This window comes from Grammomys surdaster, unplaced genomic scaffold, assembly GCF_004785775.1.
Source record: "Grammomys surdaster isolate TR1022 unplaced genomic scaffold, NIH_TR_1.0 169, whole genome shotgun sequence".
Taxonomy (NCBI): domain Eukaryota; kingdom Metazoa; phylum Chordata; class Mammalia; order Rodentia; family Muridae; genus Grammomys; species Grammomys surdaster.
In genome coordinates this window covers 9,874,502-9,901,768 of record NW_021604617.1, presented here as the reverse complement: position 1 = coordinate 9,901,768, position 27,267 = coordinate 9,874,502, and the positions used below count along the sequence as shown (strand labels likewise).

The window sequence follows — 27,267 nt, the reverse complement described above, 5'->3', positions numbered from 1 at the left end:
GTGAGAGCAGTCTCCTGGGTCCCCGGAGCAGGTGAGGTGAACTCCGGGAAAGGGACGCCCAACTCTGATCTTCCCCCATTTAGACCATGCTGGTCAAATCCAAAGCCCTGCCAGCTCCTGCAACCCACGCCGCCTGTGGCCCCGCAGCCATCTTCCTATGCCCTGTAACGGGAGAGCCCATCCTGCAGTTACTTGAAGCCATCCCTCAGCCCATCCATCTTCTAACGGTGGGATCCAGGCTCTGACTGCCACACAGCGACTATCTGTAAACTAGTCCAGGGGCCTAGAATTCAAGTAAAGAAGGGATTGGGAGACCTGGGAAGAGCAAGGTCTCCAATCCTCAGCTGTGGACAATGCTACAAGCCCTGTGTGTTCTTCACCTCCCTCAGGTCCCCCATGGACCTGGCCTCTCTAGGTTACCGAGGGGAGGAGGAGGACTATGCTGACCTTTGAAGCTGAGCTTCCCTCCTGGGATGTCTAAGGAGAGGCAGCTGGAGTCGTGGGTAGAGCTACCTGTCAGTGTCCCTTTCTGTACAGCTGACTACAGGAGCTGGAGCTGGGAGGGGGAGGGCCCAGGGACTATGAACAAGCTATCTCCCCTGGCCAGAGACCAAACCTGGGCTCTCAGAAAAACTCAGTTTGTTTGTTTGTTTGTTTGTTTGTTTGTTTTGTGTTTGTTTTTAATTCTCCCTTCCTTTAGTCCTGCAAACTAGGAATTCACAACAGGAATTTGGTCAGTAGAGGGCAGGGAAGATGTAAACAGAAGCCCAGGGCTCTGAAAATAGGAACCTGTGGGCCAAGGAGCGCTCTCTTTAAGGGGAGCCTGGGGTAAGCATGGGTAGGAAGCTGGCTGACATAAGAAGCAAAGGCAGAGAGGTGGATGGAGACCCTGAAGCCCCCAGCAGACCACCACAGCTACCCTTTCAGAGGAACACTGGGTGGGGGGTGGAGGGGACGACACGGCAAGTTCCTTGGCTTTCCCTTCTGAGTAGTGGCAGGAACCTCCCTGACATGGCCAGCTTTTACTGGGGGCTTGAGGAAGGATGAAAAGGAAAGAAACATGAGGGAGATCCAAGCTTGACCCAGTCTGTGAGTAACATGAGCACCTAGCAAGAGCAGGGCAGAAGAGCAAACCCACAAGATTCTCTCCGGCCCTTGCAGAGACCTCAAGCCGAAGGATGTCAGCAACAATCCAGCCTTATGGAAGCATCTGGTGCCAGCAGTGACACCGGATAAGGGTGCTGGGTTTTTGAGGTCGGCTCCAAAGTAGGTAAAGGCTCAGACTTCACAGTGCTGACTAGAGAACCCACAGGTGGGAGAAAACTTTCTGGAACTGAGGTGAGAAAGGTGTACCTCAGAGAAGCAAGAGAGCCCATCAGGCAGATAAGCAGTCTAAGCACAGCTCTGGCTTGCCAGCTAGGTGACAGCGAGTGCCAGCTAGGTGACAGCGAGCCCCTTCGGTTTTCTAAGTCTCAGTTTCCTCTTTTGTGAGGCGGGGGCAATGGTATTACAGTGACAAAAGTCAACCATGAACATGAGGGCTCAGTGAGCTTCATATAGGTGAGGCTGCTAACTTCTTCACAGTCTCCACAACTTGTGTGCAAGCTCCAGGCCAAGCCTGTGTGAAATGTCACAGTTGAGCTCCTTAGTTATCTACAGTGAATGATAGGTGATGAAGGTAGTATTAATTACTGTCCCCATTTGACAGGCGATGCCCCTGAAACCTGTTGAGGTTACTCCCTCACCCAAGGTCTTGCAGGTGTGACAGGCAGAGGGGGGAGGGTGTGACCAGAGACAGCCCAGTGCCTGAGCGCTCAGCTAGCAACTGTAGGGCCTGCCCCCCCCATGGGCATCTGCCATCACATGACTGGAACGCAATAAATCACAGCTCTACCGAGCCAAGGTCATGATCCCAGACCACCTGTCCACCATATGCAAAGCCATCCGAAATGAGGACAGCCCTGGCCAAAGTGGGACACCGTTTTATTACTTGTACCAAGGCCCAGAAATTCCCAGCCTTTCAAGTTGTGACTCTGTGTGTCCTGTGTTTTTACACCCCTGTCCTGGTCCCGAGGACACGGAGGCGGGCTTAGAGGAAGAACAGCCTTTCCCTGCCTATAGTGGTCCGGGTTGGCTGTACTTGATGCTAGAGATGCAGCCTTGTAAAGCCTTCAGGTCCTTGAGACAGGCCCCAAGATGAAAGTCATGACCCACCGCCCACCTCCACACTCTAAGGGGAGAGATTGCCCTTAGTGGGGACATCACACAGCAGCACAAGACACATGCATTCCTGGTGGCGCCAACTTATCTGGAATGCCAAAGAGAACTCCCAACATGGAGAAAAGGAGTGGGATTTTGTAGTACAAACTCCATTTCTCTCCCCACCCCACAGGCTCTCAAGGAACACGAGTCTGAAAAATCAGTGGGTCTCAACCTTCCTAATGGTGCGACCCTTGAAAACATTTTCTCTTGTTGTGGTAAACCCTCAAAGCATAAAGTTATTCCATTACCATTTCATAACTGTAATTTTGCTACTGCTATGGATTGTAAATATCAGGGATGAGGATATCAGCTATGCGACCCTTTGGGGGTCGCGACCCACAGGTTGAGAAACAGCTGGGCTCTGTCCCTTCTGGAGCTGTCTTCCTTCTGGGCCTTCTGGGCCTTCGGGAGTATCTGGTCATCTAGGTTTCTGTCCATCCCTGCAGAATCCTCAGAGCAGCCTGGAGATAGCCAGCCAGACTAAGGCCTACCAGCAAATGATGTAAGCAGCTATGCCTGTCTTTCTCTTTACTCTGGTTCCTCTCGTCTTTCTCCTCAGTCAAACCGAGGTAGCCTCCTTTCCTCCTTTCCTTCCTTCCTTCTTTCCTTTCTCCTTTTTTTCTTTCGACAGGGTTTTATGTAAGGCTAGGTTAACTTCTAACTTCCTTGATTTAGGAATTCTCCATTTCACTCCCCAGCGAGCCTAGCAATGTTCAGCACCCTGTGGTCACACAAGGAGGCTTCATGTTGAGACCTGAGGCCCTGCAGGTCAGGGGCTTCAGGCTTTTGTCACCCTGACTTTCATGGTTTCCGGTCCCCCACTAGGTTTCCCTCTCTGCTGCTGCTGCTGCAGACAGGCTCTGTGTAAGTCAGGGAAAGTGACTCTCAGCAGTGAGGCTCCTGCTCCTTCAAGGACATACAGCCGTCCTTCCTTCCGTCAACCTCTACTTGGACCAATCCTAAGAAAGTCTCTGATTGGCTGACATTATAAGACCACGCCCATCAGTCGCAGTAGCCAATAGGATACTCTTTAGAATCTATTCTTAGAAGCAAATAGGACAGACCCAAACTAGCTACCTGCCTAAGGCAGACCTAGCACTGGGCTTGGGCATGCAGATCCAGTGAGCTCTGTCTGCTGTGGATTTGGGCACAGGGGGAAGTGGCACGGGTCCTGGAGAGCTAGGGCTCTGGCAAAGGTGGTTTTTTTTTGGGGGGGGTGGGGGGTAGAGGGGTTTGGGCAGGAGAGGATGTGATTGAACTAGTCTAGTCAGTGGATGGATGTTTGTCTCTTTCCCAGGAGGAGATGGTAAGAAAGGCATCCCAAGTTTAAGGAATAGCCTCAGCAAAGGACCAAACTAGTCTGCAATGTCCCGGATATAAGAGCAGACTTTATTTCGGAGAGCCACCGGTCCTAATAGAAGGCCCTTGTTCTCTGAGGTGCTGAGGGCTGTTGCCCTCGGGCAATGCTGAGCCACTGAAGGGTTTTTCTATTAGAGGCCTGTTTCCTTGGCTGTGCAGGGCTGGCTATGAGACGACCAGACAGGATGCCAGGGCCAAGTGGAGCTGTGTGTGACAGACACAAGAGTCCCTAGGCTGAGGCAGCAGTGAGGAAGGAGAGCACTAAGGGACAGGTTAGCGCCTGTGTGACCTGCAGGAGAAGCTGCAGATTGAATCTGAGGGAGTTGGACAGAAGCCTCAGGACCTGAGTGTAAAACTCAGAGTGGAGAACTGGGTCCAATAACAGAAGCAAGGTGGGCAGAACCTGGGCGTGAGGGGAGCAGAGCACTGGCTGCTCTTCTAAAGGACCTGGATTTCGTTCCCAGGACACAACTGCCTGTAACTCCAGTTGCAAAGGATTCGGTGTCTTCTTCTGGCTTTTTCTGGCACCAGGCATGTATGTGGTATCCACACATACATTCAGGCAAACACTCACATACATAAAATTAAAAAACTTTTTTAAAAAGTGGCAAGAGAGGGCAGAGGAGAGTCAGAAGTAACAGATGCAAGAAATTCACTTAACTCACTTTCCTACTAAGTGTACTTCAATGTATTATCGGTAGAGTTTTTTTCTTTTCTTTTATATTTTATTTCAATTGTGCATCTTTGCGTGGGTATGTGCACTTGAGTGAACTGGTACCCTCCGAAGCTAAATGTGTCGGATCTCCCTGGGGCTGGAAGTTGGTTCCAAGCTGCCTGCTGTGGGTACCGGGAACTGAATGCAGCCCTCTTCAAGAGCCGCTGGTACCCTCAACAGCTGAGGCGTCTCTCCACCCTTCATACATTAGTTCCTCAAAACACATTTTCTTGTTGGTGATTTGTTTAAGATGTAGCCCCTGCTGCCTCAAATTCACTATGTAGCAAAGGATAGCCCTGAATTTTGATCCTCCTGCCTCTACCTCCCAACTGCTGAGATTACAGATGTGCACCAGGATACACAGGATCAAACCCAGGGCTTCCAAAACGCCAGGCAGATATTCTCAGCTGCATGACACCCCCACCCCTCAAAAAATAGACGTTTGAAAAACACATGGAACTGGAATCTCTATAGATAACCTCTGGTTGTTATTTAATTTCCTATTTTTGGCAGTACTAAGGTTTGCTCCTATGGCTTCCTGCATGTTAGACAAGTGTTCTACCACTAAAAACTATGTATGCCCAATCCTCTTTGTATTTTTTATTTTGAGAAATAAAAAGGCAGAGTCTTAGCCAGGCAGTGGCAGTGCACACCTTTAATACCAACACTCTGGGATGCAGGCAGATCTCTGATTCTAAGGCCAGCCTAGTCTACAGAGTGAGTGCCCGGATAGCCAGGGCTACCCTGAGAAATCCTATTTTGAAGAGAAAAAAAAAGGAGGAGGAGAAGGAAGAAGAGGAGGAGGAAAAGGAAGAGAAGGAGAAGAAAGAGAGAGAGAAAGAGAGAGAGAAGACAAAACAAAGTCTTACTAAGTTGCCCAGGCAGATCTTGAACCTTCAGTCTTTGTACCTCAAACTCCTTGTAGCTAGGATTACAGGTCTGTGTCACCAGGCCCAACTGTGCCTAGTAATAATTTTCCTGTCAAAAAATGTCTTTTGAGCCAAGCCTGGTAGTGCAAGCTTGTATTCCAGCTGCTGAGGAGGCTACTACAGGGAGATTGGAAGGTCACAGTCTCTCTCAGCTACAGAGCGAGCTCAAGAATGAAAAATAAAGGTCTGGAGAGATGGCTCAGCTATTCAGAGCGCCGCTCTTCCAGAGGTCATGAGTTCAAGTCCCAGCAACTACATGGTAGCCCACACCCATCTGTAACAGGATCTGACGCCCTCTTCTGGCACACAGGTGTACATGCAGATAGAGCACTCATATACATAAAATAAATAAGTTTTTTCTTAAAAAATGAATAAAAATAGAGTGAGATAGAGTGTGGCTCAGTGGTAGAATGTCTGTTTGGCTGTCATCTGCAAGACCCTGGGTTTAATCTTCATACCATATATATATATATATATGAAATGTATATTTCATAATAGAGTATATGAAAATGGCCAACTCTGACCTTATGATGTAATTGCTCTCGATATTTGCCTTAAAATGATGTCAGGCCAGGTATGGCAGATGACTTTAATCCCAGCACCCAAGGAGGCAAAGGCAGGCAGAGCTCTGTGAGTTCAAGGCTAGCCCAGTTTCACATAGTGAGTCCCAAGGCAGCCAGAGCTACAAAGTAAGACTCTGTCTCAAAACAAAAGACAAAAACCAAAACCGAGAGGCATCAGACCAAGGATACGGGTGTTTCTGTAAACATGGAAGGCTGGCAGCTCTTGTTGTGTCAGCTGTACCCGTGGCAGCCATGGGGAATGGGGAGACGACCCCTTCCTCTTGTGAGATTTCTTAGGGCCATGGATGGCGGCTCTGTGATCTCTGCCAGAGACAGACTACAAAGCAACAGCAAAAACAACTAGAACTAGACCTTAGGAAGAACTGCCCGGTACCAAAAAAGACAGTGAGCAGCACAAAGGGGCTCACAACTGGCCCCAGCTGGGATGAAGGTCCCTAGGAAAATGGAGCAGAGTCACACCCCAGGCTAGTGGGCCAGGTAGCCTCGAACCAATTCTCCAGATCCTCATGTCGCCACTGACCCCTTGCCCTTCCCCTCTCCTATAAAGACAGGGACAAGTCCTAGGAACCTGGCATTTGCTTGAAGACACCTCTCAGCTCTCTAGACAGTTGCCTATGTAGGAAAGACATTATTGTCCCATTTTACAGATAAGGGAAGGGAGGAAGTCGAAGTCCGGAGAAGTAATGCAACTTGCCTAAGATCATCCAGCAAGCCAGAAATGCAAAACCAGCTGGTGCCTCTATCTAAACGGTACTCTCCTGAACTCACCATATAGACCAGACTGGCCTCAAACTCATAGAGATCCACCTGCCTCTGCCTTCCGTGTGCTGCGATTAAAAGCATTACCTAGTTAAAGACGGACAGGGTCTGTGAATTTGCATTTGATTTGCATACAGGGTGACACATAAATATCTTGCCAACAGTCCCCCCACCCCCCAAGGCTTCTCCTCCTTGAGCTGCCTGGCAGGCTAGGAAGTACCATCTGGTTCCTCCCTCTGCCAGGATGCGGTTGCTGGAGCAGGGCGCTCCTTCTCACTGGCCACACCACAGAGTAGCACAAAGGGAAGCTGCCCAGCTACAGGCAGAGGGCCCAGGCACCCCTATTCAGGTCACCGGCAGCGTGCCGTGCCTGCAATAGGAGGGCAAAGAGGTGGCCACGTGCAGAAGGTCCCCCAGACCCAGACAGCATCCTCAGTCTTCAGCCCCATATTTAGCTGCCTTCTCACCTCCCACGCCTGCCCGCCACCGTCTGGTATGAGGGGAGACTTCAAGTGGGAGCCAGGTGGGACTGAAGAGAGGAGAGGCTTTCGCACTCTGGTCAGGAGGCTGTGTCTGGTCCCTCCCAACTGCGCACGCCCTGATGGAGGCCACGGGAGCAGACTTGACATTGAACGTACTTATTCTTCTATTCAACGCCTTTACGCAGAGGTTTGCCGAGGTGACTCAACAGCTAAGAGTGCCTCTTCCAGAGGACCCGTGTCCCGTTCACTGCGCCCAAATCTGGTGCCTCACTCTTACCCTCACTCCAACTCCGAGGGATCTGGCTCTTCTGGCTCCACTTGCGCTCACACCTTCATATGCAGGGTGTACATATGTACGCATACGTGATAACTCGAAATATAAAGATAAACAATATGGATCACACATTTCAGTGACAGTATCCTGAGTACAGTGCATTAATTGTGTCAGCTCTTTTGGTTTTTATTGTCTTGGGCTTTAATTTTTAAAATCTCTATGCAGATTACACATTTCAACAGTAGTGTTTGGGCACGCTGGATTAAGTATTTCATCTGTTTTATGGTTTTGATCTTTTTTTTTTTTTTTTTAAGAGAGACAGGGTTTCTCTGTATAGCCCTGGCTGTCCTGGAACTCACTTTGTAGACCAGACTGGCCTCAAACCGGTTTCAGGATTTTGTTATTCCACTCATTTTAGTTTTCCTGTGGGGTTTTGTTTGTTTGGGATTTCGTTTTGTTTTGTTTTTAGCTAGGAGAGCTAGGCAGAGCTTGGCCAATGAGCTACACTCCCAGCTCTACTTAAGCCTCTTTTTCCCCATTTATTTATTGATTGATTGGTTTGCTTGGCACCGGTGGTGCACACCTTTGATTCCAGAGCTCAGGAGGCAGAGTCAGGTGGATTTCTGAGTTCAAGGCCAACCTGGTCTACAGAGTGAATGCCAGGACAGCCAGAGCTACACAGAAAATGATTTTTTTTTTTTTACCATTTGTTTGTTTGCTTTAGTATTTATTTATTTTATGTATATAAGTACACTGTAGCTGTCAGACACACACCAGAAGAGGGCATCGGATCCCGTTACAGATGGTTTTGAGCCACCATGCAGTTGCTGGGCATTGAACTCAAGATCCCCGGAAGAGCAGTCAGCGGCTCTCAACCACTGAGCCATCTCTCCAGTCCTCCCGTTTTTGTTTTGTTTTTCGAGTGGGGTTTCTCTGTGTAGCCCTGCTTGTTGTTGATGCCCTGCTTGTTGGTGGTGCCCCATATTCATGAAGTACCCTTGGAGGCCAGGAAAGCTGACAGGAGCATGAAACCCCGGGTTCACTGGTTGAGGTGAAACATAACTGTAACCCCAGTGCTCAGGACATACAGACAGGAGGCTCACCACTTCAAGGTCACAGCAACTTGGGAGCCAGCCTGAGATACCCGAGAACTTGTCTCAGAATTAATAACTATAAAGAGAAATTAAAATAGCGTGTAAGTCTGCCGCCTGCTCTGTTGTGTCCTCAGCCACACCGTCAGGATCCCCTGGGAGCAGGGAGCTTTTGAGTTAAATAGTTGTTCACAACAGCTCTCTCTCTCCCTTAGAGGGGGTATTCCCGAATATGACTTGAGAAACTGAGTTTAAATGCACTTTAATGGATGGCTGGAAAGATGGCTCAGAGGTTATAAGCACTTAGTGTTCTGTCCTCGCTGAGGGACTGAATCCAGTTCCCAGCACCCATGTCAGGCCTCTCACAACTGCTTGTAACTTCAGCCCCGGGGAAATCCAAATACCCTCTTCTGGCCTCTGTGCACACACACACACACACACACACACACAATCTTTAAAAAATAAGATCCTTCTCATTCAGTGTTAGCTGTGCAACAGTGGGCAAGTCGGTGACCTCTCTGAACTTCATTTCCCTTCAAAGAAAAACAAAGACAAAAATGAGCTCTTGTCCCCAAAGGCTTTTTTTTTCCTTAAAGACAAATGAGATAATATCCAAAATGAATACCTGGTGTGTAGCAATGATTGTAATTCCTGAACCGCTATCGTCTAAACTTTGGGGCTGTTCCTTGTGCACACTGTGGCCCTTTGAATACATTGTTATCAACTCCTCTAATAATCCTGTTGGTAGCTACCCCCTTTACTTCACAGGCATCATCTGAGATTCAGAGACGTTTAGTCACTTGCCCAAAGCCACACAGCCAGTCTTTGAGATTCTCATCTGGGTCTACTCCCCACCAGAGACTGATCCCTAAGCACCACTTAAATCCTCCCAATTAACACTGTCCCTTTCCTCCAGCTCAAGCTCCTTCACCGGCCCCCCATCCTGCACCCTGCCTGCGTTAAGAAGTTTCCTGTTGCAAGGTCGCCAAGGTTCATACCCTTGTCTCTCTGCCGGCAGTCAACATGCAGGACACCTCGACAGTACCGTCCGAACATTCGTCTCACAGCCAGTCTGTTTTCAACATCCAGCGCCAGGTCTCCGCTTTGGGTGGTAGCATTCCAGGACCCACGTCCTTGAAAACTAGCACCACCCCCGCCCCAGGCCAGCTGAAGACCAAGGTCACCAACGTCCGACGCATGCGCAGAATCATCTCTGAGGACGCAGAGTGGTCGTTGGCTATCGTGCCTCTGCTTACAGAGCTCTGCATCCAACATATCGTCAAGAACTTCCAGAGTGAGTCTGGGATCTGGCCCAGAGGAGGTGGGGACCACCATGCCCAGGCCTGGACACACACAGGCGTGCACACACAAACACACACACAGACATATGTGCATGCATGCACACACACGCACACAGACACATACACACACACACACATCACACACACACACATCACACACACGCGCGCACACACACACACACAGACATATGTGCATGCATGCACACACACGCACGCACACACTCAAGCACACACTCGCACAGACACACACAGGCATGCACACACAAACACACACATAGACATATGTGCATGCACACACACGCACGCACAAACACACACACACTCAAGCACGCACCTGCACGGACACACACAGGCATGCATGCACAAGCACACACATACACACAGAGACACATGCACATGCACACAAACAGATGCACATACACACACATTGCGCCCTCCATGATTTTGCCCTTCTCTGCTCATGTCTGCTCTCTCCAGTAAGCTGAGCCTTAGTCACATCCTCCTCCTCCTCCTCCTCCTCCTCCTCCTCCTCCTCCTCCTCCAGGAAGCTCCCTGGTTCTCACCCCACATCTGATAGAGTCCTCCGGGATACAAATGGCTTCCTGGTTTCTTCTGTTTGCCCCTTGCAAAGAGAACTAGCTGTCCTCTCCTACTCTATGGGACAGGGGCTTCCTGAGAACTGGACCATCTATCATAGCATGTTCCTCTGTTGCTTATTGACTGTGTGCCCCAGCAAGCTTAGATGAACTCCAGGAGGCCAGGGCCATGCCTGATTTCTTCATTTTAAGAATGTAATGGGGGTGGGAGGAGTACTCACCACAGAACACAGTACACATATGGAGATCAGAAGACAACCTCATGATGTCAGCTCTCCCTCCTCCCACCTCTCCCTCTTCCCACCTCTGCATGAGTTCAGGGTGGGGTTCAGGCCACCAGTTCTGCTCAGTATGCAATTTTTTTACACCTTGATCCATCTTTCTGGCCCCGTATTTTCTTCATTTTTCCCCCAGCCACATCTGCCACATAGTAGGTGTTAAAATACATATAGTTATTCTGAAATGAATGCGTAAAGTCTGGCTGGGAGTCTCAGAAGTCAGACTAGATGGTACATTGAGAACTGGTCCATTCTGCTCCAGGAGGGTCAGCTTGAGACCAGATACTGCCCAGTGCAATTGCCAGTTTGTTGCAGGCAAGAGCACCCCAAAGAGTCTCTCTTTAGGAGACCGTTTCTCCTCTCCAAGCAAAGTTCCCAAGGCCACAAAGGGTCTTCCAAGACCCCAAGTTCCCAGGGTTCTGTGTTGTGATGTTCCCGGCACGGTGTCTGAACCCTGTTTTCCTTCCTCCCTTCCCAAAGACAACCCTATCCTGAAGCAGCTGCCCCTAGAGCACCAAAAGAAGGTCTTGAGCAACCTGCCCCCTGAGCTGCCTTTGACGGTGACCGCTAACTTGATTGACGATGAGAATTATTGGCACCGCTGCTGCATCAAGCGCTGGTCCGTGTGTCACGTGTCCATGCACGGCGGCAGCTGGAAGCGGATGTTCTTCGAGAGACACCTGGAGAGCCTGCTGAAGCTATTCATCCCGGGGACCACGGACCCCAACGTGATTCTGGACCTGCTGCCCCTCTGCAGGAACTACGTGCGCCGCATCCACGTGGACCAGTTCCTCCCACCTGTGCGGATGCCGACCCCACCTCAAGGAGAGGAACAGTCAGACTCCGGCAGTGAGGGCGAGGGGAACGAGCCTGAGAAGGACCACTTCCAGCTGCAGGCTCTAGTGGCTGGCCTCAAGCACCTGGAGGAGCTGGACCTGGTGTACGGCGTCAAAGACTGCGGCATGAATTTTGAGTGGAACCTCTTTCTCTTCACCTACCGAGACTGCCACTCTCTGGCAGCCACCATCAAAGCTTGCCACACCCTCAAGGTACCACACACAAACCCAACTCGCCTGCCTCCTTTCTCGTCGTCTCTGGGATTGCTTCTCCCTGCCTCTTCCTCTCCTTCCACCATCTTCTCTCATTTCCTTTGCATTCATCAGCAGAGGAGGGGATTGCTTAGATACTCGGAGATTTGGGGTGTTTTTTTTTTCAGACTTTGTTGAGGCAGAGTCTCATATATCTTAGGCAGGCCTGGAACTCTATGGGTAGCTGGAAATGACCTTGAGTTTCTGATCTCCTGTTTCCACTTTACTCACACAAACACGACCACGTGCTGGGATCTCATTCATACCCCACTACACCCAGTCTAAGTGATACTGAGGATTGATTCAAATGAAAAAACGCCCAGGCCTAGGGTGCAGCTCGGAAGCAGAGTGTCTGTAGCATGTGTGAGGCTGTGGGTCTGGCCCCTGCCACTGGGAAGAGCTAAAAAGCAGATCTAGTGTATCACTTAACTTGTCTTCCTGCTGTGATTAAAATCCCTGACCGAAGCAACTGAGGGAGGTGGAGGTTATTTGGCTTCAGTTTTCAGTGCATGGTTCGCCATTTCGGGGAGCCACGGTGGCAGGAGTTTGAGGAGCTGGTAGCAGAGAACATGGAATGGTGGCATTCACTCATCTTCCTTCTTTTTACCCAGTCAGGACCCCCGCAACACACACACGCACACACACACACACACACACACACACACACAGTTTAACTAGATAGCCGGGCAGTGGTGGTGCATGCCTTTAATCCCAGCACTTGGGAGGCAGAGGCAGGCGGATTTCTGAGTTCGAGGCCAGTCTGGTCTACAGAGTGAGTTCCAGGACAGCCAGAGCTGTACAGAGAAACCCCGTCTCAAAAAACCAAAAATAAATAAATAAATAAATAAAATAAAATAAAATAAAATAAAATGAAAGTTTAACTAGATAAACCTGGCAGTGGTGGCACACCTTCAATTCTAGCACTCAGGAAGCAGAGACTCTGAGTTCAAGGCCAGCCTGGTCTACAGAGTAAGCTTCAGGACAGCCAGAGCTCCACAGAGAAATCTTGTCTCAAGGGGGAAGAAAGGTTTAGTTAGATAATTTAGCTAGCTATTGAACTAGATAATCCCCCAAAGACACACCCAGAGACTCACCCCTAGGCTATTCTAGAGCTTGTCAAGTTGGCAATGTTAACCCTCACACTGGTTACATTGAAAAATTTCAGACAAGTATGCCCCATGGAATATTTGGGCTATGCATCCAAACACTGAGGTTTTTATCTGAAATTCAAATTTAACTGGACGTTTCGTGTTTCTATTTGTGAAAGCTGGCAGCCGCTGCCTAGCTGCAATTTCACATCTCCATGGTTGCTCATTAGTGCCTTTCATCCCGTCAGACTGCTCGCGCCACGGGGCTCAAAAGGCGTGATTTTGCTTTTTTTTTTTCCTTCTTCTCCCCCTTCATCTTCAGCACCTGGGACAGGGCCCGACGCTGTCAGTCTGTTGGCTGACTGCAAAACCGGTGAACGGAGGACACAGCATTTCTTTCCTCTCTCTTCACTGAGCCTGGCAGCTTGACACTGCTCCCTCGCCGCGATGAACCGATGAACCGTGCCCTCAAAACTGTAAGCCAAAGCACCTCCCCCTTCCTTAACTCGAATCTGTCAAGTATTTTGTCACAGCAACAAAACAAGATACTGAAGCACACGGATTCAGTTCCCAGCACCAAGACAGGTAAATCAACGAAAGAAAGAAAGAAAGAAAGAAAGAAAGAAAGAAAGAAAGAAAGAAAGAAAGAAAGAAAGAAAGAAAGAAAGAAAGAGAGAAAGAGAGAAAGAGAGAAAGAGAGAAAGAGAGAAAGAGAGAAAGAGAGAAAGAGAGAAAGAGAGAAAGAGAGAGAAAGAGAGAAAGAGAGAAAGAGAGAAAGAGAGAAAGAGAAGAAAGAAGAGAAAGAAGGAAGAAAAAGAAAGAAAAAAGAAAAAGAAAAGAAGCCGGGCAGTGGTGGCGCATGCCTTTAACCCCAGCACTTGGGAGGCAGAGGCAGACAGATTTCTGAGTTCGAGGCCAGCCTGGTCTACAGAGTGAGTTCCAGGACAGCCAGGGCTACACAGAGAAACCCTGTCTCGAAAAACCAAAACCAAAAAAAAAAAAAAAAAGAAAAGAAAGAAAGAAAGAAGAAAAAGAAAGGAAAAAAAGAATGAACAAAAAGGAGTTACATGTTACATGTCTGGAGTTGGAGGCAGGGGCATTGAATGGTCAGGACCATGTCTTAGTACATGGTGAGCTGGAGGCCAGCCTGGGCTACAGGAAACACTTTTTCCAGAGAAAGGAAAAAGGTGGTTTAGTGGTTAGGATCACATACTGACTGTTCTTGCACAGAACACTAATTCAGTTCCCAGCACCTACATCAACTCCAGCCCCAGGGGATCTGACCTCTTCTAGCCTCCCACACACCCACACAAAGGTGCATGTGCACGGCATACCGAAGGATCTTTTCTAAAGAGAGAGAAAACATGAGGGAGGGAGGGAGGGAGGGAGGGAGGGAGCAGGAGAAGCAGAGTTGCCTTAGTTCCTGTGGCTGGAGGGACTCACAGAGCCAGGACTAGCAAAAAAGCAGGAAGGAAGGGGCATGCGCAGAAGAGAGCAAGCAGACCCCTCTTGCAAGAACTGACTTGGGTCCCAGGAGAGCCTCGCCAGACTGTTCCAAGGGCGGTGTCCCTAGCGGCCCAGCCGCGTTCCACCAGGGCCCCCGCCTCTCAGGTTCACAGAGGGGGCCAAGCTTTAGCACAGGAAGCTAGTGTTCCCGTGTCCTTTCTGTTGCTGTGATAAAACACTCTGACCGAAACAACATAGAAGAGAAAAGGGGGTTGTTTGGCTCACACTTCCAGGCCACAGTCCATTCCATTCGTGAAGGCATTCAAGGCAGGAACTCGAAGGCAAGCCTGCTCATTATCCCACACAGCTTTGTCGTCAACCAAGGAACTCATGTCACAGCCAAAAACGTCCAGCATGGAGTTACGGAGCAATGTTGTTTGCTAGCTGGCCCATAGACGGCTTTTACTCAGCTGGCTTTCTTTCTCTTTCTTTCTTTAGATTTATTTTTATTATTATAAACTATACATACAGGAGGGTACATCCTCATGAGTTAAGGTGCCCACTGAGACCAATAGAGTGTGTCAGGCTCCCCGGAGTTATTGGCTGCCGTGCGCTACCTGATAGGGGTACTAGAAACTGAACTCCTGTACCTCAAGAGCTGTACAGGCTAACCTCCACTGAGTTCTCTCTCCAGCCCCTTAACTAGTTTTATCATACAATTCAAGACCATCTGCCTAGGGATAGCGCTGCTCACAGTGGGCTAGGCCTTCCTACATCAATGAACAATCAACACAGTCCCGCACGGGCACGCTCCCAGTCCATCCGATCTCGTTTCTCAAGTGAGCCCCTCTTCTCAGCTGTGTCCCCATCCTCCTCACTACCAAGACAAACAAACAAACAAGCACTATGAGGGTGGTCAGAACCACATCCGTATCTGCAAAAATGGATGAGGCAGAGAATCTGGAGAGAAACACAGTAGGGTCACCTGCCACTGTGACGTAAGGAGGATGGAAACAGGAAGGAAGAGGCAGAGGTGCCGAGGCCCCTTCTCACGAGACCAGATGCTGTAGGAATCCTTGGCAGTCAGGAAATGGAAGAGGGGGAGGAGGGGAACTGTTTTGAAGGGGAAAGCGTGAGTTCCAGCTTGAGGTGTCCCAGAGCAGGGGTCCTCTCCACGGCTTGGGAGGGTCTGATGCAGGGAGGAGACTATGTTGAGCTTTGAGAACTATGTCTTCTCGAGTGTGGCCTTGCATTTGGATGGAGTCTTAGAGGGAAGATATAAAGGGAGGCAAAAAGAAGCTTGACCTGTGCTGGAGGAGGAAGAGCTTGCCAGGAAAGAGAACAGGGGAGAAGACATGGCACTGTGCCACAGATCCCAGATGGGGCAGGTTTCAAATAGAGAGAGTGAGCCACAGGGTAAGATGGAACCCAGGACTGGCTTAGGGGCCTGGGAGGTTCCTGGGGGTGGGGTACTTCAGTAGGTACCAGAAACAGAAGCTGGGCAGCTGTGGATATGGAGAGAGTGGGAAGTGAGGAAAAGGGGGGGGGTGATCAGTTTTGTCAAGAGCTTGGCTGCAAAGTGGGGAGCAGAGCTGGAACAGAAGAGGGCTTCTGGGTCTCTGAAGAGGAAATGGCACAGATTTCAAGCTGAATTGGTCCACAAGAAAATCATCGATTATACAGAGGAGAGAGGCTCAGGGACCAGGGTCAGTGCTTGCTGGGGCTGAGACCTGAAGCGGGGTAGTTGGCGTGTGATGGATAGCTGTGGAGATCTGTGTTGGTATCATGAAAACAGTGGAGTGGCCTATTTAGCGGCCAGGAAAAAAAAATATAGAACAGAAGGGCGGCCATCAGTAGAAAGGGGCTCGTAGGTACCCACCCTGGCATGTGAGTGGACTGGAAATTGGAAAGGCTGACATTGTCACAGATTATGAGAGAGTTTGTCATTCAGAGAAACACAGTTGAATTGGCACACCGTACTGGAAGGTTCTGTGTGTACCAGCCAGTGACGATGACGTAGGTGAATTTCTCCACTGTCAGTTTCTCTCTGTCAAAAGAATTGAGAAAACTAAGGTTGAGCTGGGCATGGTGATAGCCCCCGCCCCTGCCACCCGCCAGCAATTCCGCCTCACTGGGTGAGCCCATCTCCCACCTGAAAGCCAAGGCAGATGGCTAACACTAGGTGTTGAGCCTCCAGCCACTTTATATCTTCCTTCTCTACTAGCACAAGGCAGTTAGGTAGTACAGGCTATCCCAGACTGGCAGGTGCTGTAAAACTCCTACCTGCCCGCAGATCTTCAGGCTGACCCGAAGTAAGGTGGACGACGATAAGGCGCGCATCCTAATCCGTAGCCTGCTGGACCACCCAGCCCTCGAGGAGCTGGACTTATCCCACAACCTCATTGGAGACCGCGGTGCACGAGCGGCGGCCAAGCTGCTGAGCCACAGTCGCCTGAGAGTGCTCAACCTGGCCAACAACCAACTGCGAGCGTCCGGTGCACAGTCGCTGGCGCATGCGCTGGCACACAACACCAACCTCGTCTCCCTCAACCTTCGCCTCAACTGTATCGAGGACGAGGGTGGCCAAGCAATCGCCCACGCCCTGGAGACCAACAAGTGCCTCACTATGCTGCACCTCGGTGGCAATGAACTGTCTGAGCCCACAGCCACGCTCCTCTCCCAGGTGCTCCCCGTCAACACGACGCTCATTAGCCTCAACCTCTCCTGCAACCACATTGGAACCGTGAGTCATGGCTTCTGGGGCGGGTGGGCCTGGGGTGGAATCCAACTATCACAGACCCTTTGTGGGGCAAAAATGTGTTAGGAGTAGACTGTGTGGTGTAGTGCACGGAGAGCGTGTTTTCTTCTCCTGTGCGCCCTCCAGGGCCCAATCCCTTTCCTTTCATTTTTCGTGTCTGTGCTACACACACGCGTGTGTGAGGGTGTACCTGTATGAGTGTGTACACATGTGTGCATGCATGTGGAGACCTGAAGTTGATGTCTGCGATCATCCTCAATGGCTCTCCCCTCCCCCTTATTTGCTGAGGGCAGGATCTCTCAGTCAAACCTGGAGGCACCCTCTGAAATGAATGACCTAGCCAGCCAGCTTGCCCTGGAGATCCTCTATTTTCCCCATCCCCAGAGTTATAAATGGGCCGCTCTACCTTCCCAGCATTCCCATGGGTTCTGGAGATAATTCTGGTCCTCATGCCTGTGCACAACGCTTTCCTCAGGGTCACCCCAGGCTCCTCTTTTTCCTTTAGCTCTTAGTTTCTGGGAGGGAAAGTACAATGGATGGATGGATGGATGGATGGATGGATGGATGGATGGATGGATGGATGGGTAGATGGATGGACTGACTGATTGATTGATTGATTGATTGATTGATTGATTGAAACAAGGTCTCACCATGTAGCCCTGGCTGTCCTAGAACTCACTATGTAGACCAAGCTGACCTCAAACTCCAAGATCCGTCTTCCTCCACCTCCTGGCTGCTGGGATTGTAGCCATACTTGTCTTTCCTTCTTCCAGCCCCTCCAAACTTCCCCTCACATCTCACTAGACCAACTAGTCTCGGGTCCACAGGACTGAAGTGAAGGAGGAACGGAACCACATCACTGCCATGAATCCACGTTTTTTTCAAAAACACTTAGGTTGAGCCATCACCTTAGTCTGCCACAATCACAATTTTTCAAGTAGAATTGGAATTTTTGTCCATGCCCCAGATAGGTTACATGTGGCATTGCAAAAGCTATCCCATCTGTATAGAAGTCTGTTCATGTGACCCTGGGATGTGATACGAAATGACCCCTCTGTCTCACTCCTCCCCAGGATGGTGGGAAGCAGCTCCTGGAAGGCATGTCAGACAACAAGACCATTCTGGAGTTCGACCTGCGACTGTCAGATGTATCCCAGGAGAGTGAGTACCTCATTGGCCAGATTCTGCATACCAACAGAGAGGCTGCCCGCCTGCGGTCCCTGAATCCTGGCCACTTCTCCTCGCCCACTAACAACTGTACTGAGAATTCTGTAGGCTAAGATGTGGAACCAGGATAGAGCGGTGATCGGCTGGGCCACCCCGGCAGCCACACCTTCATTTCATACCCTTGATATGCCTGCCCCTGGTTCTGTGGAATCCGAGAAGAGGGGATCACGAATCCCCTTGGAATGAGTGGCCAGATTTGTATATGTGAAGATGCTGAGACGCAGAAGGGGCGCCTAAGGATGAAATGATGGTAGTAACTCCCACCTAGAAAATGGCCATTGCTAGACTTCCTTGTTCCTTCCCATAAAGGGAACAGGGAAGGCAAAGGACTCTGAAATGACAATCCCTGCTCAAACTCTTCATGAGAACCATCTACCTCTTGACTCGCCCCACCCCTTCCCCTTTCTACTAAGCAGATAGTTGAGCCCTGATCTCAGTCTTTACACACACACCATGCGTGAGCACACACACACACACACACACATGCACACACACACACACACACATATACACACAGAGACACACACACAGAGCAAAGCTATGCCTGTCTTCCTCTACCCTTTCACCCTCCCTGGAGATGCTACCTGCCTGTCAGGCCTCAGGCATAGTCCGCTTGTGCAGATCGCGCCCTCACTAACCCTCGAGCTGGGAATGGATAGCATGTGACAGAAGGGCGGGGAACAAGCGTCACTCGGAGGGAGCGGACCAGTGAGTCATCCACACTTTTATTATCCATCAGTGTGATTTGTACAATCTTTGCGCTTGGAATTCCATGACAAAAAGGCCACAGTGTGATGCACCCAATGTGACAGAGACCTGTCTTCTCCCGAGCCAGGCCTAGCCCACCCCACAAGCCCTTACCCTCAGGACATACAGTCTTCCAGGTACCCTCTCCTTGAGTCCCTTCCATGTTGTGACTGCCCACCCTGGGGCTACACCCATAGGAATCGAAAACTATGGATTCACGAGAGGATCTGACTGACTAATTCATCTCCCAACTCTCCTTGAGCTGAGTGGCCCAGAGCCCATCTATCTCAAAGATGGGTGACTGCAGCTGCAAGGGGCCTGCACTTCAGGGACTCTTTGCAACAAGCAGGTGCTGAGCAGAGCACCAGAGGGGGCTTGGGAGCGACTATGTGTGTGCCTGTCCGGGCAACCTAGAGTCCTCTGTACCTGACACCCTCTGACAGTTCCAGAGTGCAAACATGTAGGTGCGAGGGTGTGTGTGTGTCTGTAGCTCTCTCTCTGTGTGTGTGTGTGTGTGTGTGTGTGTGTGTGTGTGTATCCACAGCTGCTAGCAGAGGTTCTAATTAGAGAAACAAGAACATTCAGTGTAAAGTTTAATTTTAGAGATTAATTAATTTTCTGGTTTTCATTTTCCCTGGCAATCAATAAAGCTACCAAGAAAAGAGACCAAAGAATTGCTTTCTCTCTAAGTCTGTGCGTGTGTGTGGGAGGTGAGGCTGTCTGGGTGAGGAGACCTAGGCAGAAATGGTCAGGCAAAAAAAAATAACAGGGCTTCCCCTCCTCCTCTCCCAAGGCCAAGCTCGGTTTCTGGACCCAGAATGAAGGAGGATGAGCCAAGCTCTTCCCTCCTTGGAGCTGTGAGAGGGCCAAGCTGCCCCTAAATGAGAACAAGACATTCAGACGCCAGCTGGCCAAGAACTGAGGCCTGAGGCCACAGCTCACTCAGTACCTGTGCTCCCAATAGTACACGCACAGGCGCACGCACACACACATGCACACACGGAGATCAAACTCAGGGTCCTGGAGGGTTCAGTGCTAGCAGGCCAGTGGACACTGTTGTCCAGGAAACCCAGCGGGCTGCTGTGCTGATTGATCCCTTCTGCCCATACCTATCCCTCTCTGACACCCCTCCCTCCTCAATCATCTCTGTGTAACCGTTTGAGCCTTAGACGGTGGCATCCCCACAACAGGGCTTCCCACATCCCCCAGGGAAAAGGGGAAGGGGAGCCAGAGGAGATTTTGCATAGGTAGGGGCCACTCCCTTTGGTTGGCATAGGACTGGCACAGCCGGGAAGAAGAGGGGAAGCCAAAAAGATGGAGTTGGGATGGTGAAGGCAAAGCAAGAAGCAGAGGGAGGAAGATTTGAATGGATGTGTGCCCAATCCCTGGGTACTAAGTCTGCTGGGAAAACGTCAGCCAGGGCAGCTGGGAGAGCAAGGGGCCAAACACAGACATGCACAATGAAGCACACTGGGGTGGAGGGGGCATAGGGAGTGGGAGAGCAAAGTTGATGTCAAGGCTTTAAAGGGACAGGACAAAGGGCTTGTGCCCCGGGGCTGTGGCATGGCGCCCCTCTGAAGACCTAGAGCTTCAACTCACAGGATAGGAAGAAGTGGAGGGTCTGGCGAGAACGGAACTCCTGCCACCGGAAATGAGTATCTCTCTAGGGCTTGGGATGGACTCGGCTCTACGGAGGCCTGTGTGAGGGGCATCCTTCTTCTTAAAGCGTCTGCGCGGGGGGGGGGGGGGAAGCTACAGCACGCCTGTGGCTACATCTTCAGGGCTGGTTCCAGTCTGCCCACCATTACCAACTCTGCTCCTGAGGTCTCATATCAAGGTGTGTCTCAAGCTCTGTCCACTTGGTCACTCACCCTGGCCGACTTTAATGAGGACCTCCAAGACGGCACCTCAGCCTCCTTTATGGAAGCACCTACCCAGAACCCAGGGGGAGGAAGCAGCTGATGGATGTGAGGCTGAGTCTTTTCCAGAAAGGGCCTGCCGTGCCCTCTCAGCCTCCCTTCCCTCGCCCTGCACCCTGAAAACAGCCCTTCAGAGCCAGTAAGCCCCGAGGTGAGTGACGTCATTGGTATGATGAAAAGTCCCTCCAGACCGGACCTCTGGGGCTCAGTGAAACAAACAACAGTGATCGGTATGGCAGAGGGGAACCGCGAGCTTTCCCAGCGGCGGCAACGCCTGAGAGGTGTGGAGAGGAATACTGGGGTGCCACCTGGCGCCACCCTCAGACCCGGTGAACACAATAGCTGGTTGGGAGCCAACTCTGCTGCTCTTCACCAAACCACCGCCCCTCTCTCTTCACGGGGAGGGCGGGGCAAAAAAAAAAAAGCTTCAAATGCCTTTCTTGCTGCCCATCATGACGGCTCCCTTGGTGGGGAGGCCAGAAACGGGTCCCACAACATACTAACAGTCAAGACTGATGAACGCCTGGGAGGGAAATCTCGAGTGTGCATGGAAAAGGAGGTGTCCCCCGCAGTAACTCGGTGGGGACCGGAAGAGAACCACCTCTGCCCCGGTGGATGGGATTCTTAGAGAGCTGCCAATCCCGTCTGTGTACAGGGAAGCAGTCTCAGAACACTGAGGTCTTGTCTGAGCGTGCCCCTCACCTCCTGCCTTCCCTCATACCCTGCCTGGCCTTAGCCACCATCCTGCCTTCCCCTGCTACACACAGGGAGCACAACACCAGGAGAGGCAGGAAGGAGACCGGCACAGGCTCCCTCCAAAGGCAGGAGGTCACAGTGAGGTCTCCACGCAGGAGCCATGGCGGTGCAGTGACCGGTGGCTGTGGCCCAGACACCCCTCCTGCCGATGGACGATGAGGACAGGAAAGCAGAGGGCGTCGTGGTAGGGCGGCGGTGGCCCGGCCTCCTCCTCGTCGTCGTCGTCCTCGTTGTCCCGCATGCTGGCCTGGCTCGACAGACGCGTCTGCTCCGTGGGGCAGCTCGCCTCGTTGACACTCCCGCTCCGGCTGCGCCACAGGCAGCTGCGCCTGGAGCCGTAGAGGCGGCTGAGCGAGAAGCGGCTGCCCCCGCACCCCGCACTCGCTCCGGGGCCCTGGGCGGCCCGCGGGCTGGCGCAGATACTCAGGGCGCTGCGCGAGAAGATGGACGAGCTGCTGACCGCTCGCTGACAGTGCTCGCAGCTCCGCCAGTTTGGGGTCACTCCCGCCGCGCCCGGGCCACCAACCCCTCCGTAGCGACACCTGGGCACGTAGCCACCCCCTGACCCGCCGCAGCGCGAGCCCAGCTCCACTAGGTCCATGAGCAACACCTCCGAATAGCTGGGTACCAGCTGCTGATTGGAACGGATGTGCCACTCGAGCTCGGTGCTGTCCACCGTGTTGACCCGCGGCAGGCGATGCGTGAGCGGGGGCAGCAGCTCGTCGCTGGGACTCAGGCCGCCGCCCGCACTGCTGGCCGAGCCCGGTCCCTCCAGACCGAAGAGCTTCTCCACGTGGTAGTGCGCATACGCCGTGCGGTACTCGGCCAACACGCGCAGCGGCCACGACAGCGTGAGCAGGGCTGCGGCCCAGAAGGCCGACGAGCAGGCGTACCAGGGCGGCCGAGCCGGGTCGGGGAAAGCCACCATGAACTCGCGAAAGTCCACGTTCTTGAGATGCATGCCCTCTCGCGCCTCCATGTAGTCATCCAAGCCCTCGTTCTCGGCAAAGAAGCGCGCGCGCTGGCACAGGTACGCGTTCTCAGCCTCCACGCTGGCGAAGCTGAAGCACTTGGTGAAGCGCAGCCGCGTGGCCGGCGCGCCCTCCAGCCCCACCAGCGTCTTGGACACATCCCGGACGCCACAGCGCGCGTAGTCGAACTCAGCCTCTGCCACGTGTGTGTTCACCCGCTCGTGGTAGACCTGCAGGAGGAGGTTGGAGTCACAAAGGGAGCATGCAGGGGCTTTTGTCTACCCATCTCCACACAGACATAAGTCCTTATACATGAAATCATCATCATCATCATCATCATCTTCTCCCCCTCCCTCTCCCAACCCCAGTCAGAGGGTTTAATACCGTAAGCAGTGATTGCCCTGAAAACCCTGTACACACGCACAACCACCTCCTCTAAGGGTCTTGCCCTGAGACCCAGACACCTGACTTTAAGTCTACCTCGGCCAAGTAGAAGTTTCCTCAGGCAAGTCTGAGCTGAGGTCTCCTTAGCTGGGAATAAGTACTCGGTAAATAATGACTTTACGGAACAAGTGAGCATATACAGGTGAAGTCATCTGCAGCCATGAAGCACTAAACAGACTCCACCCAGGAGCCAGCCAGCTGAGACGAAGTCCCATCCCCTTACCTACTATTTGACCTTGGACAGGTTTTGGTTTTTTGGTGGGTTTTTTTTTTTTTTTGGTTTTTACCACTACACACTCGTTTGCTCCTTAAAATAAAATGGGGGATAATATACCTACTTCGTAGGTTTGCTGTAAGAATTAAATAAATGGTTTTAAATCTGTACGTGCCTGGAGCTCGGTTCTGTCGGTGTTTGTTGTTATTACTGGATACCCGTGGGGACTCACTGCCATCTCGCTCTCCCTCTCAGGCAGAGAGAAAGGCGGGCAATCTGAGCAACCTTCCTCATCTTGAACAGCCTGTGCTCCCCCACAGCCTCTCACCTGGGTGGTGGTGTAGGCATCTCCATTGCGGTATCGGGTGACCTGGCGAGTTCGTCGGACATAGTGATAACTGATGGCCTTCCACCAGATGCAGGGGGTGGCCTGTTGCATCCGGCCCACGCGCTCCTGAACGCTGCTTACGTCCACTCGGTGCTGTAGCTCGTGGCGGGCTTGGCAGTGCCAACACTCCACCAGGTAGACAGCGTAGAGCATGAGCAGGAAGGCCAGGGGGATGTAGACATAGCCGTTGGAACAGGGGCTGTCATGGTACATGAGGCTATTGCCCTGGTAGGCGCTGCTGAAGGTGAGGCGGGTCACTGTGGTGACGTGGCACCAAGCCACTGCCCCCAGGCAGCCATACATTAGCAGCGAGAGCAGTAGGCACTTCCAGTGAGACTCACGGCAGAGAGATTTGGTGAAAGAGGGCTGGATGGGACGCTGCTGCTTGGATGGGGGGGATGCCAAGATGAAGAGGCAGGACCCAGCACAAAGGTGATGAACACAGATTGAGAGACAGTGGGCCAGCACCAGGGTGGCAGACAGGAATGTAGCAGGAAGAGACAAAGATGGGAACCAGTGACCAGAGATAAACACAGAAGGGTCCCAGACAGAACCATGAGAAAAGGTGACCAGAATGCCAACACAGGAAAGTACAGAGAGACAGAGAGATACCACAAGAGGCAGAGAGAGATCAGAATCGGAGGCCCAGATGAATAGGATGGTATCCAGAAAGAGTCCAAAGACAAACACAAAGATGGTGATGAAACAAGAGAAGGGGTGGATGGGGAAAAAAAGGAATAGACAAACATGCATTAGTGAAGGTAGGTCCTCAGCCTAGACCTTCCCGGGGGTCCCAGGAGAGTAGGGAAGGACCCACTGATATTGTCTCCCCCACTTAACACGTGGGGCCCTGACCACTTGCAGTTCTCGTTAGTCCTGGGTTCCAGAGTACCCACTTTCCTCTGGCTCACGCATCTCCGTCTCCCTCACAGACAAGCGAACACTTCCCTTGAAGAAGTGGTTTTTAAGCCAGGTCAATCTCATCCTTCCCACCTCCCCTGTGTCCTTCCGTGAGTCTTCCTTCTATTCACACCCTCTCCTTCCCGGCAAGCACACACACTCTTCCTCTCTGTTCTAGGGTGGGGAAGAGGGTCTGGGGCCCCTTGGCAGAGAAGATACAGGTATGAACCACAGGTAAGGAAGGCACTGGAAGCCCAGGCATTTGTCACTAATATTTGATGCTCTCCCAGGGCCGGTCTGTTAAAAGCACTTGGCACCTTCTGAGTTGTTTACATGTCTAGTTCCCCACCAGATGGAGCGCTCCTGAGGGCAGGGCTCATGTCTCATTCTCTTTGCCTCTTAAGTGACACCCAGCAGGCGCATAATCAATGAGGATTGAGTTTGATTGCTCAAATGGCCCGTCTTTCCACCCCCTCTGCATTGTCGCACACTCGTGTGTATACACACAAACACAAAACCTTCTGATGCAGTGATGACTGGCCCCTCTAATTTGTCATGCCTGGCCTTGGGACCAGCCAGAAAGAGAGAGAAAGCAGTGGAAACCAAGTGTACAGTTAACAGCAGAGGCCCTAGATTTCTGTGCGTCGGTAGGAAGAACAGGAAAAAAACACAGAACATGTACCTGCAAGGCAAGGAGGGCACCCTTGCCTTTCAGGAACTGTGCCTTTGGAAGGGTATATATGTGCACCCGTGTGCCCACCTGGTCATGTGCTTGTCCCAGTGTGAGTACAACCGAAAGGGGCTACCCTCAAGTACGTCCCCACTCTCCTCCCGCCCCCGTGCAATATGCATGCTGTGCACCAGTGTGGATGGGAGGCTGGGACGGAGGGCTACTGGTACTTCCCTTAGTTTCTTTGTCTCCCGTTTTCAAAAGACTAAAGTAGGACCCTAGCGAGGTACATGCATAGTACTGACTCAGAAATTCTTAAGCTCAGTGCCCCCTAGGGGGAGCATCAGGCATTGAGAGAGAGAGGTGAACAGCAGCCCCCTTACACACACTCCCAGTGACCCCAGGGGGTATGGCCTCTGTACCAGTCTGCTCTTCCTATGATCCCAGCTAGGGTGACAGCATCGCTTCCCCCAAGGCACTCTTCTTGCCTCCGAGCACTTCCAGTCCTCCTTCCCGGCCTTCAAGGTGGGATGCCGCCCACCAGCCTCACCCGGGGGCTGGCCTAACCCTTCTCCGCTGAGCCCGGGGTCTACGAGGCTCCGCCCAGGGCCCCTCCCCCTGCCCGGGACCCCCCGAGCCCCGCCCCCGACGCGGCCCCTTCCTCGCCACGGCGGTCTGCGCGGGCAGCCAGGTCGGGGCAGTGATGCTGGACTGCGGCTGCAGCGGCCGGCTCGGGGTGCGGGGCGCCGGCCGCTCTGCGGCGGAACCGGCGGGGACCGCGCGAGGTGCGGGGGATGGGGGCCAGGTCGCGGTTGTGCGGGGAAACCGGGGGCCGCCGGCTCTCACCTCCTCTCGGGCGGGGCCCTCGTCCGCCGCTGCCATGGGCTCCTCCGGGACCCCGGAGCCGCCGCCGCCGCCGCCGCCGCCGGCGCTCTCTCCCGCGGCCGAGCCAGGGGGGGACATGGCGTAGAGGGGGCGCGTCGAGCTCAGGATCTCCCGGGGGGCTGCCAGGGGCCGGGGGCATCCTGCGCTGGCCCTGAGGAGGGGGCGCGAGGGGCGGGGCCCTCTCTGCTCCCCACCCCCCGCCGGGGGGGAGGGGGCCTAGGAAGGGCACGGGGGAGGCCGGAGATGGGGGGATGGGTGGGAGGGCGGGCTGAAGGGGCCGGGCTGGGGGGGCCGGGGCCGGGGGCGGGTGTCACCTTGAGGCCCTCGCGGCGCCGCTCCGCCTCCCGCCCGCTCCCGCCGCCGCCTTTTGTCTGAGCCGAGCTGGAGCCAGCGCGCCCCCCCTCTTCCTCCCAGTGCAGCAGAGCCCCGCCCCCAGCCCCCCAAACTCCGCCTTCACCAAGCCTTCCTAATAACCACCACCACACCGCCGAAGGGGAGAAGCAACAGGGGCTCCCCGCACCCTTTCTGTCTCTCGGCCCTGCTCACCGCATCTTCCTTCCGCCTGCCCATTCTGGGAAGATCTCAGCCTCAACTCCTCTCCAGCTGCCCTCTTAGAAGGGCCCTGGCGCACGGAAGGATCAACCAACATTCCTCTCCCATCTCTGGTCCCCACAAGTCCTTGAGGCTGAAGCCTAGGGAGAAGAAGATGAGTCTGGGTATCTTAGGGAAGACCCTTATTCCTAATTTGCATGGTAAAGGGTTAAGGCAGAAACCGGACTCCAGAGGCACTGAAGCTAAATCCGAGAAAGGACTACTAGAGGGCAGATAGATGAGCCGCGGAAAAGCTCACCCTCCTTCACAAGAGCAGCCCCAGAAAAGCGATGAAGTTCACCCAGTTCCCTAGACTGGGGGTTAAGGACACCTGAGTTCTCTTAATCCTGGCTCTACCATAAGTTGTGTGCCCTTAGACAAACACCTTCTCTCTCTAAGTCCTTATTTCCTCCCTCACGGGTACAATGAAAAAGTTCACTAGTCTGCCAGGGTAGGGAGGCAAAGTCACAGACCACAGGCAAGCTGAATGACTGCCGGGACTGCCGGTAGCCAAGCCCTTTGTGCTGCCCACCCACGGCTGCTTT

The 27,267-nt window shown here is 52.5% G+C and overlaps 2 protein-coding genes across 2 annotated transcripts; one reads left to right on the top strand and one right to left on the bottom strand.

The window, feature by feature from the left end:
* On the top strand, window positions 1–19,300 carry Tcte1 (t-complex-associated-testis-expressed 1). The gene is made up of 5 exons (XM_028766785.1): window positions 1–31; window positions 9,372–9,749; window positions 11,111–11,679; window positions 16,546–16,995; window positions 18,084–19,300. Exons 2-5 carry the CDS (start codon window positions 9,479–9,481, stop codon window positions 18,288–18,290), a joined length of 1,497 nt encoding a protein of 498 aa, XP_028622618.1. The 5' UTR covers window positions 1–31; window positions 9,372–9,478; the 3' UTR covers window positions 18,291–19,300.
* On the bottom strand, window positions 18,941–26,488 carry Tmem151b (transmembrane protein 151B). Its single transcript, XM_028766784.1, has 3 exons — window positions 26,093–26,488; window positions 23,617–24,057; window positions 18,941–22,860 (listed from the first exon to the last, which is right to left on the bottom strand). Exons 1-3 carry the CDS (start codon window positions 26,207–26,209, stop codon window positions 21,733–21,735), a joined length of 1,686 nt encoding a protein of 561 aa, XP_028622617.1. The 5' UTR covers window positions 26,210–26,488; the 3' UTR covers window positions 18,941–21,732.
* Between the last annotated feature and the right edge of the window lie 779 nt (window positions 26,489–27,267).

Bases quoted from the DNA above. Each gene is read 5' to 3' on its own strand.
- Tmem151b (XM_028766784.1), bottom strand. From the start codon at position 26,209: ATGTCCCCCCCTGGCTCGGCCGCGGGAGAGAGCGCCGGCGGCGGCGGC. The intron at 24,058-26,092 runs GTGAGAGCCGGC...CCATCCAAGCAG, and splicing joins AGGGCCCCGCCCGAGAGGAG to CAGCGTCCCATCCAGCCCTC. The intron at 22,861-23,616 runs GTGAGAGGCTGT...CTCCTCCTGCAG, and splicing joins ATGCCTACACCACCACCCAG to GTCTACCACGAGCGGGTGAA.
- Tcte1 (XM_028766785.1), top strand. From the start codon at position 9,479: ATGCAGGACACCTCGACAGTACCGTCCGAACATTCGTCTCACAGCCAG. The intron at 9,750-11,110 runs GTGAGTCTGGGA...CCCTTCCCAAAG, and splicing joins TATCGTCAAGAACTTCCAGA to ACAACCCTATCCTGAAGCAG. The intron at 16,996-18,083 runs GTGAGTCATGGC...ACTCCTCCCCAG, and splicing joins CCTGCAACCACATTGGAACC to GATGGTGGGAAGCAGCTCCT.